Source organism: Anopheles nili, chromosome 2, assembly GCF_943737925.1.
Source record: "Anopheles nili chromosome 2, idAnoNiliSN_F5_01, whole genome shotgun sequence".
NCBI classification, from domain to species: domain Eukaryota; kingdom Metazoa; phylum Arthropoda; class Insecta; order Diptera; family Culicidae; genus Anopheles; species Anopheles nili.
In genome coordinates this window covers 42,870,028-42,888,405 of record NC_071291.1, presented here as the reverse complement: position 1 = coordinate 42,888,405, position 18,378 = coordinate 42,870,028, and the positions used below count along the sequence as shown (strand labels likewise).

General features: G+C 49.6%; 3 protein-coding genes across 3 annotated transcripts; 1 reads left to right on the top strand and 2 right to left on the bottom strand.

Annotated features, from left to right (window-relative positions):
• Positions 1-10,921: 10,921 nt before the first annotated feature.
• Positions 10,922-12,445, bottom strand: LOC128723482 (RNA-binding protein 34-like). Its single transcript, XM_053817230.1, has 3 exons — positions 11,896-12,445; positions 11,497-11,826; positions 10,922-11,432 (listed from the first exon to the last, which is right to left on the bottom strand). The coding sequence occupies exons 1-3, from the start codon at positions 12,443-12,445 to the stop codon at positions 11,002-11,004; spliced, it is 1,311 nt and encodes a 436-aa protein (XP_053673205.1). The 3' UTR covers positions 10,922-11,001.
• Positions 12,446-12,938: 493 nt separating this feature from the next.
• LOC128720402 (uncharacterized) lies at positions 12,939-14,444 on the top strand. Its single transcript, XM_053814070.1, has 4 exons — positions 12,939-13,176; positions 13,240-13,515; positions 13,576-13,866; positions 13,942-14,444. The coding sequence occupies exons 1-4, from the start codon at positions 12,939-12,941 to the stop codon at positions 14,442-14,444; spliced, it is 1,308 nt and encodes a 435-aa protein (XP_053670045.1).
• Positions 14,445-14,597: 153 nt separating this feature from the next.
• LOC128721345 (isocitrate dehydrogenase [NADP], mitochondrial-like) lies at positions 14,598-17,303 on the bottom strand. The gene is made up of 6 exons (XM_053815089.1): positions 17,076-17,303; positions 16,774-16,907; positions 16,003-16,115; positions 15,344-15,927; positions 15,012-15,263; positions 14,598-14,939 (listed from the first exon to the last, which is right to left on the bottom strand). Exons 2-6 carry the CDS (start codon positions 16,874-16,876, stop codon positions 14,654-14,656), a joined length of 1,338 nt encoding a protein of 445 aa, XP_053671064.1. The 5' UTR covers positions 16,877-16,907; positions 17,076-17,303; the 3' UTR covers positions 14,598-14,653.
• Between the last annotated feature and the right edge of the window lie 1,075 nt (positions 17,304-18,378).

Genomic DNA, 18,378 nt, shown 5'->3' with positions numbered 1-18,378 from the left:
TTCAGCATCGCCCCGCGATCACCGATCGCCGCGAGGATGAACGGGTGTCCATTTTCTTCTCCACCATCTTGAACACACACACAGACAGAGAGAGAGTTTAATCGCACCTTTAAGGGACGCTTGCGTGATACACACACGTGGTCCACGATCGAGTGATAACGAGGCACCTTCGGGTGGAGAGACACAAAAAAAAGCGTGCTTCGAACTGTGCAACGGAAGGGCGGGAAGGTTTCGTTCCACACCCTTCCCCTCCTTTCCACAACCGGCTGTTAATGACACCGAATCACGCTCCGTGCCGTGCCGTGCCGTGCAACCCGACGGTTGAAGGACTTGTGCACGCAAAGAAGTGTGTCGCGCGCTCGAGCTCGTGTGCTCCGAGTTGCTCCCGGTGTAGAGGATTATCTTCGATCTGATGCGTAGGATGCACACGCACACACACACACACGGGGGGTTGTGGAAATGAGCGCAAAGTCACCGCGAGCGGGCGAGCCCCGCATCGGGAAAATATTTTAAGCGAATCAACCAAAAGCGCGAGATCGAGAGAATGAGAGAGTCGAATGCCGTCGCGATCCGGTACGCTCACACGCAATGGGGCTCGATCATCACTACCACCATCACAGCCGCAGTGATCGTGTGTCGGGTTTTTTTTTGGGGTGGAAAACGTGCATTCAATTGGGGTTTGAAAGAAAATTTAGGTTCCACTTAAAATGATGGAAAATCTTCCAAAATGATTTCGAGTGAGACGAGCTTCAGCATCACTAACCGAAGGAATAGAGGCCCCCTCAGACAGCACCACAAATTCCACTCTTCGACGGGTATTTTCGCGGAATTATTGAGCACAGTAAAGAGGGGAAAAAATCTCAACACTACCCATCACACAAATGATCCTGTGGCCGTTCATTTACGGCCACTACAAAGTAATGGGAATTTAAAACGCAGTTAAATCTTTCTCGTAGGCGTGCGACAAACCCAACGTAGGCGTGCCAACGTCGTTGTTGCTAGTGTTCGTTACGACAGTTTTGAACCACCGCTAGACTTGAGCCGTTCATCGGCACATATTTCAACGTTGTCAAAATAGAGCTACAATTACAGCCAGCATCGGGGGAGGGGGGGCGCAGCAGATCAGCTCTAACAGGTCAGCAAAATTGTCAAACATTTTCTCGCACGATAACAAATACGCGCACTTTTCAAATTGATCACGGTGGCCATATTTCAGGAACTTTCGCACTAAATAACCGATGAACCGACCGATCGGGACCTGTGAAACGGTGAAAGTGCATGCAACACCATGCGCCTCCATCGGGGCCATCGTTGGACAAATCTGTTTTCCATGGTGGGCGAAAACTTTCCCAATGTGACCACCATAATCACCGGCGTGATGAATGGGAGTTTGGGAAAATTGTTTCAATCCCCAATATCACCAGCCGAATGGGGTTGAGAACGCGTCCCGGGCCATCCCACGAGGAGCTTTTCGCTTATTGCAACAGGATTACGCCGCCATCAAACGATAATTAAATTCAACTGACCAAGAGTGCACCCGTGATGGCTTGGGAAAGCGCTTAAGCGCAGGAAAAGTTTCTTGGCCATCGTTGGGGCACGGATTCACATTCCATCGGGATTAACCCTTCTCATGCAATTAAAGTGCAGCTTTAAGCCGTAAAACGGAGCGTATATACTTTTTTAGCAGGGGATGGATTTAGGCAAAAGTGTGCAATAATGAAGAATAAAAAATCCACTATTATTTTATCATTTTTTGAGAGCACTTTAGATAGACACATGCGTTCCTGTGCCGTAGAAAATTGCAGCTCAATCCGATCAGCGCTGCGTGGTTATTAAAATCACATCCACCGCGATTCCCAGCGATAATCAACGTTACCAAAACGAACCTCGAGAATTAGGTTACGCTGCTGTGTTGTGCTGTTTTATTATCGTTGTTTTTCTAGCCCCTCTTCTTCCTGCACACACTTTTCAGCCACATTGACGCGAAAACGCGTGGTAGTCTAACTGAAATTTCCCGATTGCATAATGGGGCTTTACGTTTTGAAAGAAGAAGAAAAAAAATCAACAAAAAAAAACCATCCCACGTTCGCCGATGGTGTTGGGGTGGTGCTTTACTTTTGTCTCTCATCGAAACCGTCCATCCCCTTTACCCTGGCCCTTCGGTACCACGTACCTTTACCCTTCGCCTGGCAGGGAGCCCAATGTCGATGTCATTAGTGACGCGTGAGCATCACATGAAAGAGGTTTACGCGCGAGCACGCCTCCCAGAGTGCTGTTTTTTGGGGGGTGTGCATTTCTTTTTTTTTTCGCACTCTCTCATCAGTTCATTTCCGCCTTCAGTTACCCCATTTTAATCGTTTGATCGTGTTCAGGTGGTCGGTGGAGTTTGCAGAGACGAGAAAAAAATAACATCCGAGCCCGAAACCTACCATGTGGTTCATTTTTGGTACTTCGACAAATGCTGTGTCGAGCCCACTTCCTTACGAGACCGCTACATGCTACAGTTAAGTTCCATGAATAAGCAAAATGAGCTACAAATTACAGCCCAGCAGTGCGCGAACGAGCGGCAGAAAATATTTACTTCCACACAAAACCTACCGAGAATTCGTCCTTCACCGAGCGAGTTTAATTAATTCATGCAATTTCGGTTCGTTCAGTTTGGCTAATGAAATTGTTTGGTAAACAGGTACGCTGCTGCGCCCCAATTAAGTCGAGGATCACACCGCACCGCAGCAAAAGTCGGTGCCATAGATATTTGTCTTTTTTTTTGCTTCCTTTTTTCATTCGCTCTCCCGACCGACCGCACCTTGAGGCGTTAATTATTTGCGCTACTTTCTCACCCGCCCGAAACTCGAGGATCCTCTGTGACACGCATCCCGATGGGTGGGGTGTTTTTCCGGAAAACAAGGATCACAACGCCCACCCCCAAAGGCGTGTGCCTGTCGCGTGAGGTTTTCAATCAAATTGAAAAGCTCCCATCACCACACTGCGTTTCTGTGCCGTTTCCCTATCAAGTTATTTCAGGGCATTTTAAAGCTCGCCTTTTTTTTGTTCCACTTGAGCAAAGCAACCGACAACAAGCGTGGCTGAATAAGCAACCGATACTAACGAGAGCTGGAAGGGGGCCTCGATTGCGTGGCCATGATTGAGAGACCGCAGCGTTCCAGCAAGGGATGATTTGACCAAGGCCACGATGAGAGTTTGGTACAAACAACAAGCGCAAATAAACAACCACATCCGGTCAGGCGAACGAGATGAAACGCCTTCAAGCAATCGCTCTTCTTGCAATTCGTTCTTTCTGACACAAAGAAATTGTTATTTTGACTACTTATTTATTCGCGAGACTGAGCTGGAGCTGGAACTGCAAAAAGGGTACGCTTTCAGGCTTCAAATCGAATGAGAAAGCCAACGCTAAGTTGTGCAAATCGAAGGGGCATTTGAGCAGAAACAGGAAGCCGTTAGAGATTGATCTCCTGCATTGTGCGCGGATAGTATTACAATCAAATTTAATTTGCAAACCGTCAAGCCGTTCACAGCAGGGCGAAATAACGTCCCTGAAACCGTGTACACAATCGTACGATTTCACGCACCCACGGCGATGGTCTCCTACGCGAAATTCACAGCCCCATTCACCAGCATCCTTGTGCTGGGACGCTGGCCTTGGCTTGAGGGACGGCGAGTTTTTGTGCACATTTTGTGTGGGTGGGTTTCAGTGAAATTCCCTCGCCAGAGCGTCGAAATGACGCTGGAAGTAGGGAGAGTGAAGAAAAAAAAACGCCCAATGCAAGCAACGCCTGATTATAAAATAATCGCTTAGCGTCTTCGCGAATGATAACAGCGTGTAGATTAACGGAGGAGAAAAGAAATAATTAACACACACACACAGGCACTCACACCCTCTCCACTTCGAGCCCAAACAAGGATTAGCAATTCCGGCCCCGTTCGGGCGAAATACGAGCCGAGACAGGACGATAAGCTGAACGGCAAACAGCGCGAGAGAGATTGTGGAATTTTATCAGCAAATAAATTCACCACACGGCAGTTGTGCTGGCGCATCGAAACAAAGGCACCAATCAGCCCTAGCACACAAGCACACAATCGCCAGCGCCAGCAATGTTTGCCAGCAGTCTGAGCTTTGGGTTTTGAGTCCCAGCTACGCGCACGTTCGGGTTGCATTTTGCACGTAAATTGCATCGCGAGGAAAAGTGCATCGAGCTGAGCAGCGAGCGTCAGCGCTTTTCCACTTTCCGGTGGGTGGATGACTAAATTGGATAAACGATAAATTCACCAGGGATTGCCAGACGCCACAAAAAGGATCTCCCCCCTATTGGGTGTGGGTGCGCGAGCTGGCAATCATTAATCGTAGTCTTGGATGCGAGATTTGTGAAAAAGTGATTTTCTCCCTCGGCTCAAAATTGAGTTCACGACGTTAGGGAAGCAGTTGCATAAGTTTTCCACCGAAGCTGGGCGCTTTTGCCGCCATTCGTGTGCACCACCGCCAGACGCGTCCGGTGGAGCGTGGAAAATTGCTTTCAACAAATGCACTCGGAAAATCAGTATTGAACCCACGGTGGGAGGAGGGGGGGGGTGTAGTGGCGCGTGATGGCACGCGCTTCGAGGGTGTGCTTTTCCATTCCTTACCCCACCCGGTGTCCTTGCGCTTCCACGGGAGTTTGATATCGCGTGCTTCCTTCCTGCGATAAGGCACGATTTTTCCATGCGAATCGGAAGCACAACTATTCGCAGCTCCACCAGACTGGGTGCTACTTCGGGGTTGTTAACAAACCCTCCCAAATAGCTGGTTAATAGCCAAATAGATTGCAAATTGAAGCGCACAAATCCTCACCCTAGAAGCGACGACACTACGAATTTTCCACACGACACAAAACCGGACCTGATCCTTACATTTCTCGACGAGGTTTTCTACGAACTCAACGCAGCTAAGCAGCAGGCCTTGCAGGATGGGCCGGTTATAATTAGCGAATTCCAAGTCCAGACAAGCACGCTCGTGATCGCAGCAGGCGGAAAATGGACCATTTTCCTCGAGCCCTTGGTTGTCAATTGGATAGACTACACATTCGGTTTGTATGCCTGCCAAGAATTAGTTCTATATTTGAGCTCGTGAATCGCGCAGCGTGGCGGGAATTTTGTCGCAATCCTGCTTTTGCTGTACCTTTACTGGGATCGGTACAGTAGCGTGCTTATTTTTTTCGCCACAAAAAACACCAACGAATTGCGTCCATCGAAAGCAGTTCGCAACAAATTTTGCTTGTAATTCCAATCATCTAACCCAAAACAAACATTCATCGAAAGTTTCCCAATTTAATTGACCGACCCGTCAGAATCGTGACTACATCGAGCAATGTATCACACCAAATGGATAATAAACTGACGTTCTCTCTCTCTATCTCTCATTTTTCTCTCTTTTTCTCTAACATTCGCTCTCACACACCTAAGTTCATAAAAGTTGTATTAATGTAGTGCAATTGCGTTTATTGCTATCCTAGTATCCTGGCGCGACCACTACTACGAACGCCGCCAGGACATGCCCGGACGACGCCGCTTATGCAAAAAGAGAGCGAAGAGCGCGATCGAATCGAGGGTGTGAGGAATTTTCATTTAATTAATCTCCATCATTAGCAGACAGGCAGCTTCTTGCAGAGCTTGCAGCTAAAAGTACGCTTCCACGCAGGACAAATTATTCAAACTATCACGGCTGCCGGGACCCATCTCGTGCCGCCCATTAAAATGGCCACCCAGGCCCACCCACGGTCGTAGGACCTCGAGACGCCAACGGAAACGAAAGTTTAACGATCATATCTCGGTAACTTTGGTCCGCTGTAGCCCAAACGGCGTCTGAAGGGCTTGATTATGAGTTCATTATGGGCTCAAGGGTGCCTTCCGTTTGGGGTTGGTCCGGCGCCAGAATGTAAACTACTAGCTTGCCTGCAAACGCGCCAGGGAATCGATTTTGTTCACAATTTCATGGAGCAGTTAGTTTAAATTGCTTCGACGTGTTGAGTATCACGAGCAAGGCATGAAGTTAGGCTGAATTTAAACAGATAAACTAACTATTGAACGTTAGCATTTTGATCGAACAAGGAGCATTTTAGATGAGCAAACATTACAATTTATGAAAGTTCGTTGCCAGCTCACGAAAACCGACAAATAACACCATTCCCTCATTTACTCCAACTCAAACTAGCTCAAGATCCTCCAACACCCGAGGGCTTAAATGAGAAAAAAAAAGAAAACTCGAGCGTGAAAAAGGGACACTAATTTATCTTTCCGGTTTGATAGTGGCTAATTAATTACTTGATTATTTTTGCCCCTTTTTTCTTGTCTCTCTTTCCCTCTCTGGAGGTGGGAGTTTTCCCGACGGCCCATCATACGGGTGCTGGGTGCAACCGCTTCGGAAAAAGGGTCATTATTTATCTGCTTTACGAGGGACTTATCGTGCACCACCCACCACCCATCGGTCGGTGCTCTTATCAGCCCTGCACGAACCGGAACCGTGACAAGGGCGCCCGGGTGCAGTTTCGAGCTGAAAAGCCGGAGAACCCGCCCCGCTCCTCTAGGACCCCGCGTCTTGTCCCTCGGTACAATAAGGGTCTCGTCTAGGAGAGCCTCTAGAGCTCATCTTCCCCCCTGGGTTTGGGGAGCCGACACAGGGAGTGACGGGTGTTTCTCGCTCGAAAAGAAACACTCTGGCGTAAAGCCTGGTTCGCCCTGGTTGTGGGAAATCATGAATCGAGAGCTTGTGGGCCTCCAATGAAAGTGCACTAACGTCCTGCCGGGACACTCCGTGTGATGTCACTTCCGTTTTTTTACCTTCCTTCTCCTCGGATCATCACACACCCCTGAAAGGGCCTAGTTTTCTGATGACCACGGGGTTGTACAGATTTTCCAATTTTCCCTCTTCACACGAGCGGCACTTCTGGCAAGGGAACGTTGATGAGAGAGTTGGCTTTCTCGTTTGATTTTTTTTTCGTTTCGTTTCGTCACTCAACACGATCTTCTTGCACTTTCCATTCCATTTTCCTTGTTGTTGCGTTCACTCACTTCAACACATACCGACGCACGAACGATTTAGAGACCCTCCTTGTCAAAGGGAGGAAGCACGACCGTTGGTAAAAGCAAAAAGAAAAACCCGCCACAAGGGTAGTTCCGTTCGTTCGAGGGGCCCCGTTTTCCTAGGAGGAAATGGATGGGCGGGGGGGGGGGGGGCACTAACACTCGCACCACCGGTTCCGAACCACATGCACACAAACACAGCCACAGCTCCACGCTACTGGGAGAACCTAAGGATTTCTAGGGACCAGACCCTTTTATTCACAGTGCGCACGAAAACGTGCCTTCTACCCCGTTCCCCACGAGTTGCCTTGGATTTCCCGGCATTTTTTATTGGGATCCCACCGGCATTAGCATGTGTGTGTGTGCGTGGGTGTGTGTGAGCGAGTTTTCCTTTCCATCCTACAGGCGTTGGTGTTCGATTCACGGTACGGAAAAGCCCTGCTAAGGAAATTATCACACGCACGTACGCAGGCACGCACAGACAAGGACACGCACACACACACACACACGCCCGCATTCACACGATCCGGCTTCTGGTTCCGGCGGGGTGTGTGTCTCGATTGCAAGTGACACACCACGAATAAACCACGGGGAAAAACATGCACAGCACCAGCGGGCCGTGGTCTGGCGCTCGCGCAGCTCGAAGAAAGAAGCGAAGCAAAGAAAACAACATTTCCAAAAATAAACGTGAAGAAAAATGAGTTTTCCACCCATTTCCTGCCGAAAGGCGATGTCCGCGAGAGCGCCGTCTCTCCTTTTGGTGTTTTTCCCGGCAGCCTCTCGATTTCAGATTCCGATGAACGACCGAACACCATCACGCTTGCTCTTTCACACACTCTCTCGCGGCGAGATATCTCGCTTGCACACTCAATGCATCTCGCTCTTGCACCGAGGGCGTCGAATTTCCACTGGTCGAAGACGACCCCAGAATGATTATTCTATTTCGTCTTCAAACCACACGTGCATACACGGCTCCTGTGCTCATTGTACCCGTCTATTGCTCCTTCACACATGGCTCTCCTTCCCCAGTCCCTTTGCGATGCACCTATTTTCCCTCATCAAAAGAAAATTCGCCCGAAAACCCACGGTCCCGGCAGATGTTCGTTATTTTCTCACCCAGCATCACGTCCTATTTGCGATCGCTCGGAAGATGGTGCACTAATAACTTCCGAGAATGGCCATTATCTTGTTTGCAAAGCCTCCTGCGGTCGTCCTGATGTCTGTATACAAAACAGCTCAAACTTTTCCGCAGAACGCCTACTGGGATAACTCGATGGGGGCGTTCTCAAGCGTCTCAAGCTTCTCAAGTGTGACGGTACAACACCCTAAAGCGAAGGGCATGAATATTTCATCCAATTCAGCCACAACCCAGTTTCGACTTTGACGACCCTGTTTGACTTTGCTCCATCGAATTACGTGTCCTGGTTTTGCTCTTTGTGGATGGGTAAGCATCCTTACAGCACACACAAAAACAAGCCATTGGGCAGGACCAAGGAGTCGTTTCCTCGTCGCTACGATCGAGCAGCTGCTTTGTGCTATTATTCCCCTGAAACAGCCGGAGTTCGTTACCCACACGCGACCCTTCGAAAGTGCAGCATCATCACTGCCGTCGTTGTCTCTAGGGAAAGGAGGCTAACTTCTTATCACCTGTCGTTTGCAAAAACAAAAGAACACCAAAATGCAACGCTTTCTCGTGGCTATTTTGCATCTAACGGCACTAGAACATTCTATCGCTCCTCCGGGAGGCTTAATTTCGCTTTTCGTTGCACAGTTGCACCAACACACGTCGCGGACACATCTGATGTCGTTTGCTTCTTCTTCTTCTTCTTCTGGTTGTTTTCATTTTCTTCGCCTCTTCACTCTGGCGCCGCGCAGTGACGGGCGCACGGATCACGCACGCACGAAGCACACGCACTAGTATTCACTGGCACACGACGGTAGTGCTTATCCACGCTATTTGTGACAACGCGTACACGGCAACGGCGGTGTGTTGGAAGCGCAAAGAAGCGGCTGTCGGCCATTAAACCAGCGGGTCTTGTGGGCGCGCGTGCCGGACGGGTGGGTTGAAAATCTCTGTGACGCGCACATACATATGCGTAGGCATGTATTTTTAGCACGAGCAACTGCTTTCGTTTCACCCAAAGCGAGTCGGGGGCGATCGCTGTGATTTCGGTTCGGCCCATGTGCGCGCAAGATGGTGGTTAATGGCGGCGATCCGCGCGGTGATCGGTGTGCTATTTTATGCAACTGGCCAGAACCGTCGCACACCACCACGGGGCCACGGATGATCATGTCCACAGCGAGAATGTAGCACGATACGCGCGTGCACATCGGAAGCTTAGAAACCGACGGTGAACAACCGTTTGCGATTGGGGGTTCCAGTTGGAGAACTAAATCTTACCGTATAACCACCACAGGGAAGACGAACACGGGTATCGTGCACCGTACTGATCTCACGCGCGAACGAATGGGCGCTAATAGACCGCAACGGGCTGATGGGGTTAGCGCGGAAGCCGTTTGGAGGGAAGTGCAAAATCAATCAAAACTTTTTATGAACAGCGTATTTTGTGTGCACACACCGCCTACCACGATTGGGCGCGACCTAGTACTGGCACTTTTACCACCACCAGCTCGCGATACCGGCCACGGAAACGGTCCGTGTGCGTGTTTTACGGCTTTTCTCGCCCAAAACGCAACCAGACGTCGCCACCGGAAACGCACGACTAGTAGCACAACCGGACCGCACCACAAACTCACACTCGCTCTCTCTCTCTCTCTCTCTCACTTTCGATGACGGATGTGTGCGCGCTCTTGACGCGAGATTTGGCCCCGGAGTAGCGGCCTCGGAACCCAAATCCGCCCAACAAAACAGCCGGCGCATTCGCAACCGAGGGCGAGTTGATGACGGAAGGTATGATCTCACCACACGGGTGCTGGAACGAAAAGCGCGCCCAGACGTTGGCGGATCGGTTGCGAAGGCAACGGTGACGGCTGACACACACAACACGGCCTACGCTGTTCTGCCAAATGCGCGCCGTGACCGAATGCACCGCACCGTCTCTCTCTCGCACGCACACACACACACTCACGCACCCGCAGATATGGGAGGCTCTCTTTTGTGCCGTGCTCAAGGTACGTTCTTGGAAACCGCCTCCGCATGATGACGATGACCCAAGACTGAGGGAGCTGGTTGGAGACCGGGCGCACTTACTCATCCAAATAAAAAAATGACTCCGTGTTTGCCCATTGATGGTGTGCCGTTTCTTCGTTTTCTCCTTCCGCTACACACGCGCTGGGAAACGCCCGTGCACGTCAGGTTACACCAAGGACACCCGAAATGTGTGCTCGCAGGTCCGCTGGGGCGCAAAGTAAACACCCGGAATTAATTTCCCGGAATTATCATTTCACTCGATTGCACACACGCACACGCGGGTCTGGCCGCAGTCTAGCCGAATGACCTGCTGTTGTTGCTGCTGCATTTGCACCTTCCTCTCCGCTGAGCAGAGCAAGCAGAATGTGACAGGTTTCGCTGTCTGTACGCGGGTCACTTTCGCTGCCATCACGCGCTCTCCCTCACTCACTCTCGCGCTATCTCTTTCTTTCACGCCCGTGAAACGGTAGAAATGTAAACAAAAGAAACGCACCCCTTACCTGGGCGGCATTGCGGGCGCGGTTTACGTGTGGTTGTGAAAAATGTGCAGCTCCGTATGGCGATGATGATGCCGTTGTTCCGGTTTGTGGAAAAGGAAATAAATTCTCAACTAACGTTAATGAAATGTGCGAGATTGCGCATTGAAGGCGAAGCGTCACTCGAGCGTCAGCTTGTTAGAGATAAGATGACAACAAACATCTTCAATCGGGTTTATTGCCGGTAAGTGAGCAAAAGTTTACATTGTAAAGTTTCGCATTACTCTACGGTGCAGTTTCCTACTGCTTCTTCCCTACCATGGCTGCCTTTAGCTTTTCCGCGAGACCCTTCTTGAACTTTTCCGAACCCTTTCCGGCGTTAGTACTTTTCTTTTTCTTCTTCTTTTCGGCTACTTTTCCGTGAAAATCACCTTCCTCGCCTGTCGTTGGCTTTCCTGCGGCTCCGTTCTTTCCGAGTGTAGATCCCGGCGTTTTGTTTCGCTTTACCAAGTTGCCTTTCTTGTTCTTCTTCACATTGCTGCGGTTTATGTCGATCTTCTGAACTCTCAGTGGGCGATTGTGGAGCTTGGTTTGGTCCAGCTTCAGGGCTTTCTTGATTGAGACGCCCTTTTTGAAGCAAACGTACGCTATGCACTTGTTTGAGATTTGTCGAACGTACTCAATTTCTCCGACCTGACCGAAAAACTCATACAGTTCGTTGTCCGTTGTCCCTGGAAGCATAGGTGAGAAATTAATCGTGCTGTTTGGCAAGTGACACCCAATGGGTAAACGCACCTCTGTAAATGTTTCCTACAAACACCGTAGAGCAGACCTCTCCAAATTGTTTTTTGTTCTCCGGAGTAACTCGAATGCGATTTTCACCCACCATCTGCCCATTCATCTCGCAAGCGCTTTCCATTTCCTCCTTAGCCGAAAAGCGAACGTAATAGTTTATAGCTTTTAAGTTCTTCAGCTCTTTTTTGTACATAATCTTATTCCCGTCGTATGCTCGAGCTCGTGTATTTAATATAGTACCATACTTTTTGAACATCTCTTTTACTTCGCTAGCTTTCGTTGTAGTCGGCAAATTTCCAACAAATATGCTATACTCTTTTCCTCGTTTAACTAATAAAGAACAACAATTCAATTAACAGGAAAGGTTCATGTAGTATTCTTCTTTCGGTCGTAGCTTACCTTTCTCCGATTCTTCTTGCTTATCTTCGGGTTTGATATCTTCATCGTCATCCACTTCGCTATCGGACGAAGCTTCTGTTTCTTTTTGGGGTTTATTCTGTTCCGATGTTTTAGAGTTTTTCGTCTTAGTACCATTGACATTTTTCTGCTTTGGGTTGTTTGCAGGCGAAGAAACGGCTAGCTCGTTATCTTCGTCATCATCCAACTCTGCTTCTTCGTGGGTTTTATTCTTTTTTGCTGTTTTGGGGTTTTTCTCCTTAGCTCCATTCTGCTGTGGGTGTTTTTGTGGCGAAGAAACGGCTAGTCCAGCTTCCGTTTTAGCCTTTAATTTTTTGGCTGTTTTTAATTTTTTCGCCTTAGCTCCGTTTACGTTTTCCTGTACCTCATGGTTTGGTGATGATACCGGGCGCACCTTCTTTTTCTTGTGCTCTACGGCCTCTTCATTGGCGGATGGCGATGCTAACAGCTTCTTGTCCTTTTTAATTGATTTTGAACTGTCGAGAATTTCGGATTTAGCTTTTGTAGATTTCTTCGCGGTTTTTAATTTCATTGTTGGAGAATATTCCTTTGATTTAACTGACGATATGCACCGGTATTTTAGCACTGAACACAACAATGCTTTCTGTATAATAACATGTGCTCCTCTGTCAAATGTCAACGCTATTTATAACGGTATGAACGAATACTTAAGTAATTCTAAAGCTTTGCAATATTTCTAACAGCCCATAAATTCTGCATTGCTGTGAAACATTTGATGCAGCAAATGTAGTAGAAAACATTGAGTCTGGAAAAATTTGTTTTATTTAAAAAAAATCTGTTTGCATCGACTGTTTTGGCATTTTTCCCGATTGTTGTATTGCTGTACAAACCTTGTCGAGAAAATGCCGACACATGTAAACAAAATATATGAATCTTGAACGAAATGTCGATCAAACGGGGCTGGTTAGGTAGCAAAAAAAAATAATACGAAAATGAAGTTTATTAACAACAACAGTGAATGCAGTGAGCAATTTTGAGGAGTAGTTTTAAAACAGCCACATATGATGAATTCTTCCGCGGGGACCGGTAGTGAAAGAGCGGATAATTTACCGGCAAAAAAGCGACAGAATAGACAGAGTGTGCTGGGAATGCTAAAGAAGGTGGACATAAAAAATAAGGGCTTGAAACGATTTTTCTACTTCACTTACGATGCTGACTCTTCGGTGAAGCAGGAGTGTGTAAAAAAGCTTTACTTCAGCAATGGTGAAGTATGTGAAGGAGACGAATATTTTCTGCTGCATAGTAAGTATGTTTGATGCGTGTCTTGTAACGGCATTAACGTCCTGCTGTTTCAAATTTGTGCAGTGAAAAAGAGTGTGTACGTGAGCAACATTCCCGGAGGCACGAAGAAATCGGAAATATATCAGCTTTTTCAGCGCTTCGGTACGGTTCTGTCAATTCAGCTGCGTTCCCGTGGCGGTAGAAACATAGTGGGACGCCAAGCCCAGTACCCATTTGAGACAGGACCCTACTTGTGTAGCACGATCGAGTTCGACTCCCCTGAAAGTGCCAAAAATGCCTGTGAAGTTAAAACAGAAAGCAACTTTTCTGCGACGCCCATCGTGAAACCGTCGATGCTAGGTAATCTGTCCGTAGTCTGTCTCCAATTCAGCGGTGCACTTATACCTTGGCCATTTGTAGGAACAGAAAACTGCGTCTATGTTGAAAATATTCCAGCTGCAACGACGCGCCAGGAATTGTGGCAACACTTCAAGACGTTCGGACCTATTCGCTCGATACGGATGGAATTTCCCGACGGCACGCTAGTTCTCACGGACGGAGAATACGCGCAGCTTCGCTCTGTAAATTGTCATATTCGATTCCGTCGAAGAGCTGAGGCAAGGACTGCCGCGAAGGCACTTAATCGAAGCACGTTCAAAGAGCGTCACATATCTGTGCAGATGGCTTACCAAAAGTACTGTAATCCAGACGGTGAGTGAGCGTTTGGATCTTTGATCAAAAGCCTGCGTATGGGTAATGAATGATCGATGTTGTTTTTCTCTGCAGAACTGTCCAACAATGCATTGCGAATCTTCTTCCAACCATTTGGCGACGTGGTTGCTCTCGATCAAATTCCACACCAACGAACCGGGTACGTTTGCTTCAAGCCCCCGGTTCCGGTGGACATCCTCAAACGTGCCAACCAGCAAACGTTCCGGAATCGGCGCATAACGCTCGAGAAACTGGATCTACCGGGTGTGGCGAAGGATGGCAAACCGACCAAGTCACTTGGGAACGGTAAAACCGGCCGGGTGGTGGTGGAAGGAAACTCTACGGGCCAGAGCGGACCCATCGGTAACAGTGGCAATCGGGCTGGTGCGACAGGGCCGGGTGCATCAAGCAAAGCTTCCACTAATCACGCCATTCAGATCAAGCTTGGTCGCAAAATCGCCCGCAAAGGACTACCAGTGGGTCGCAAACCGTTAGCGAAAAAGCTGAACGAAGGAGCCAAATCTGGTGGTACGAAATCCGCGGCTGAAAATGCGAAAGAAAACAGGGCTACATCGTAGGTCGAATTGGTCGAGGATCGCTTTGACGAATTCCTTCCACAGACTAGACATAGTGCAACAACATATAGCGTAATAAAACATTTTAACTTTATCCATTTCAGCTTCTCGTGATATGTGTTCGTAGGCAAACGTAGGCGTGGGTGTTATATCGGAATCATTGTTTTTTATATGGTACAAAAATGCAAGAGTGTAGTTGCCAGTGGTAGAGTTTACTTTTTCCACGTGCGTTCCAGCTGCTCGGAGATGGCTTCCAGGAAGTCCTGGGTGTTCAGGTACATGCTATCCTTGAGGTTGCGCGAACCGTGGATGCACAGCGCCAAATCCTTGGTCATCTTACCCGATTCCACAGTGTCGACGCAGGCCTTCTCGAGCGCCAGGGCAAATCGCGCCAATTCCGGGGTGTTGTCCAGCTTCGCACGGTGCTCAAGACCGCGGGTCCACGCGAAGATCGATGCGATCGGGTTGGTGGAGGTGGGACGGCCTTTCTGGTGTTCACTATGGGGAAAAAGGTGGTTTTCAAAAAGAATTCCAAAATTGCACGCTGCCGCGTTGGTTGGCATCGCTCACCGATAATGACGCGTGACGGTTCCGTGGGCGGCTTCCGATTCGAGCGTTTTTCCGTCCGGACACACCAGCACCGACGTCATGAGCCCAAGCGATCCGTAGCCCTGCGCCACGATGTCCGACTGCACGTCACCGTCGTAGTTTTTGCAGGCCCACACGAACTCGCCGGAAGATTTCAGCGCTTGCGCTACCATATCATCGATCAACCGGTGCTCGTACCAAATCTTGGCTTCCTCATACTGCTTCTTGTAGTTCCTGCGCAGTGTGACACGAAAGCGAGAAACCATAAGCAAACGAAAATCGTCTCGCCTGTTGGCGGCCGCGGTGGTGCATACTTTTCATAAATCTCCTGGAAGATGTCCTTAAAGCGACCGTCGTACCGCTTCAGGATCGTGTTCTTGGTGGACAGGTACAGCGGCCAGCGCTTGCTGAGCGCCACCTGGAATGACGAGTGGGCGAACGCTTCAATCGATTCGTCCGTGTTGTACATGGCCAACGCGACACCGGGTGCCTTGTATTTGTACAATTCGATCTCCTCCACCGTACCGTCCTCGCCATTGTACACCAGCTTGACCGTGCCCGGTTTGCGGACGACGTAATCTTGTGCCTTGTACTGGTCACCGTGCGCGTGACGGCCAATCACGATCGGTTTCGTCCAGCCGGGCACGATGCGCGGGATGTTGCTGCAGATGATTGGCTCACGGAACACCGTACCTCCGAGGATGTTACGGATGGTTCCGTTTGGGCTGAGCCACATTTTCTTCAGCTTAAACTCCTCCACGCGCTGTTCGTCCGGCGTGATCGTCGCACACTTGATGCCAACGTTGTGCTTCAGCATCGCGTGTGCTGCATCGATCGTGACCTGATCGTTTGTCTGATCGCGATACGGAAGACCCAGATCGTAGTAAAGCGCTTCCACCTGTTTGGGAGGCAACGGTATCGCGTGTTTTAGTGATTAATTTCATCGGCGGAGGTTAGTATCCGTTGATCGTACCTTCACGTACGGAAAGATCAGCTTGTCCTTGATGAACTGCCAAATGATGCGGGTCATCTCGTCACCGTCCATCTCGACGACGGGCTTAACGGCCTGGATACGGGTGTCGGTGCCTGAAAGCATTCCAGGTACCAGCTAAATCAATACGCTCTATAGATACCAGTAAGCCAAACACAGCGTGAGGAAGAAACATTGCGCACATAACATTTGGGTCAGGCTGATAGGGCATCGGGCTACGTGCCATGTTGCACTTCTTGCACTACCGCAAACGTATCAGATTCAAATCATGGGCGGAAACACACATTCGCCGGCTGATAGCGGTAGGAAACAGACCTTTGGAATTGTTGTGATTTTAACCGCCACTACAAGTCCAAATATACAGCACCCCGGACCCGGCGTAAACATTCGTACAAAAGCGATAGGGGCTGCGATTCAAGAGGATTTTTTTGTTGCTGTAAAGCTCTAATGTAATCTATCACAAGCCGCAATTTTGTTCATCGCGCAACAAGTGAGGATCCTCGAGCGCAAGGCCGGAATCCAGCCAACACCGGAACGTAAAAACCAGGTCATGATCTTGCCATTTCGATGAAGTCATGCGCAAAATGTCTTTCTGCCCGTCCACGAAACCGTGTTCTCACTGGATCGCTCTCACCAGTTCCACCAGACCGAGCAGATAAGGCGATTCTTCCATCCGGCATACCGAATTCATACCGTTCAACCCTCGGATGACGTACGACACATAGTGGGTTCGCGTTTTAGAGCGATACTTACTGCGGGCTCGCGCCGGTACGATCGATACCGCCGGCAGAAGTGTCCTGGGAGCGTTCCCCTGCACTGGAAGTGCCTTGCAGAAGCGAGCGAGAAGACGTGCCATGGTCGTTTCGTTCGGGATTACGCACGATGCTCTGTAAATGGGGCCAAACCGCGAGAGAGTGTAAGTGACAGGGAGGATCTCTAACCCAGCGCGGGCGCATCACATTATCAAGCGCAGCAGGTTCACCGATAAGGACGCGCGGAACGCGTATACTTTTATGTGCCGGGGCCAAGGCCAAACACCGGGGCCGGGTACTTACCGAAACCACACTGAGCGTTTTGACAGCAGCGGCGATAAACAAAAACACACAAATTACCCGTTGACCCGCCAACCGGTTGCTGGATGCGTTGTTACTGCGCGTGCACCGGAACCGGAAGAAGCCGAACCGTAAACGTGTTTGGGTGGGTGGTGAAAGCGAGACAAGAACACTTTACCGGCACACGGGTTCACGGTGACGACGACGACGGCGCAAAGCTGATGTTACTTGCACGGTTGCCACGAGAAGAGTGCCTCCCACGGCTCGTGTAGAGGTCGAGTTTTCTCTTGGTGCGTGTACCACGGGACCTCACAGTCTTGCGGCGCCCCCACGGAGTGTATGAGAGAGCGCGATTGAGAGCATGAGAGTGCGAGAGGCGAGTTCGTCTCCACTGGGAATCAGAATACCGGCAACAAAAAAAAAGAAACGTGATAAGCATCACGCATTACTTCAGTTCTGTTGTCTGGTGCTGAGAGGCGAAGATTAAAATCGCGCTCGCTCTCTCTCCTTTTCTCTCTCATATACCGCGACCGTGAGGAGATCGCAACCGGCTCAATTTTTTTTTTGTTTTTTCGCCAACGGAAACGCCGGCCCGCGAACTCCGTAGGCGTACTGCGTACAAAACCAGGCCCCCACGAATCACCCTGCGGTTGGGGCGTTCTCTTTCCTTGCCACGGCCACGGCACATAAGCGCGTGCTACTCACACGCGCGTGAAGGGCTGCTGCGTTGTTTGTTGTGTTATTTTTAGCGCACCCAGCGTCCTAGGCCGCATGGCAATGGCCGCGTTCGAGAATGTGCAACGGTTGTGCGTGTGCGTGTGTCTCGCAAATGCAACTGTCAAGCGGCCTCCAGCAAGCGGGAAGCGAATGGGAAAAGTTTTTTGCCCGCAACCAGGATGAATGTGATCATCCACAGAACGATCGATTGGAACGTGGAACTGGCGGACCTGTTCTACTAATGCCGGCCGGCTTTCTGCCACGATCGTTCTGTAACTCCATGCTGCAAGTGTGTCCTTATCGTGGTGCTTTGAGGCTTTGGCCACCGTGATCCGGTGATCTTGGAGCCAACCAGACACAACGTTGAAGCGCGCGCCTTCCCAGACAAAACGAATACCATTTCGACCGGCGGTAGCGATTTGCTTAGGGAAGCTCAACAGATTTCTGTTTTATTTTTAGGCAAACCGCACGCATTCGAACCGCCGGTTCGTTTATTACACACATTTCCGCGAAACTTCACCGCGGGCCAGACGACACATTGCGGAAGGGACGGATTAATTTAAAAGAAGATGCGAATGCCGTGACGTGG

Bases quoted from the DNA above. Each gene is read 5' to 3' on its own strand.
- LOC128723482 (XM_053817230.1), bottom strand. From the start codon at position 12,445: ATGAAATTAAAAACCGCGAAGAAATCTACAAAAGCTAAATCCGAAATT. The intron at 11,827-11,895 runs GTAAGCTACGAC...GTTCTTTATTAG, and splicing joins GCAAGAAGAATCGGAGAAAG to TTAAACGAGGAAAAGAGTAT. The intron at 11,433-11,496 runs GTGCGTTTACCC...CTATGCTTCCAG, and splicing joins TGTAGGAAACATTTACAGAG to GGACAACGGACAACGAACTG.
- LOC128721345 (XM_053815089.1), bottom strand. From the start codon at position 16,876: ATGGCACGTCTTCTCGCTCGCTTCTGCAAGGCACTTCCAGTGCAGGGG. The intron at 15,264-15,343 runs GTATGCACCACC...CACACTGCGCAG, and splicing joins TTCCAGGAGATTTATGAAAA to GAACTACAAGAAGCAGTATG. The intron at 14,940-15,011 runs GTGAGCGATGCC...TTTTCCCCATAG, and splicing joins ACCGTCACGCGTCATTATCG to TGAACACCAGAAAGGCCGTC.
- LOC128720402 (XM_053814070.1), top strand. From the start codon at position 12,939: ATGAATTCTTCCGCGGGGACCGGTAGTGAAAGAGCGGATAATTTACCG. The intron at 13,516-13,575 runs GTAATCTGTCCG...GGCCATTTGTAG, and splicing joins CGTGAAACCGTCGATGCTAG to GAACAGAAAACTGCGTCTAT. The intron at 13,867-13,941 runs GTGAGTGAGCGT...TTTTCTCTGCAG, and splicing joins AAAGTACTGTAATCCAGACG to AACTGTCCAACAATGCATTG.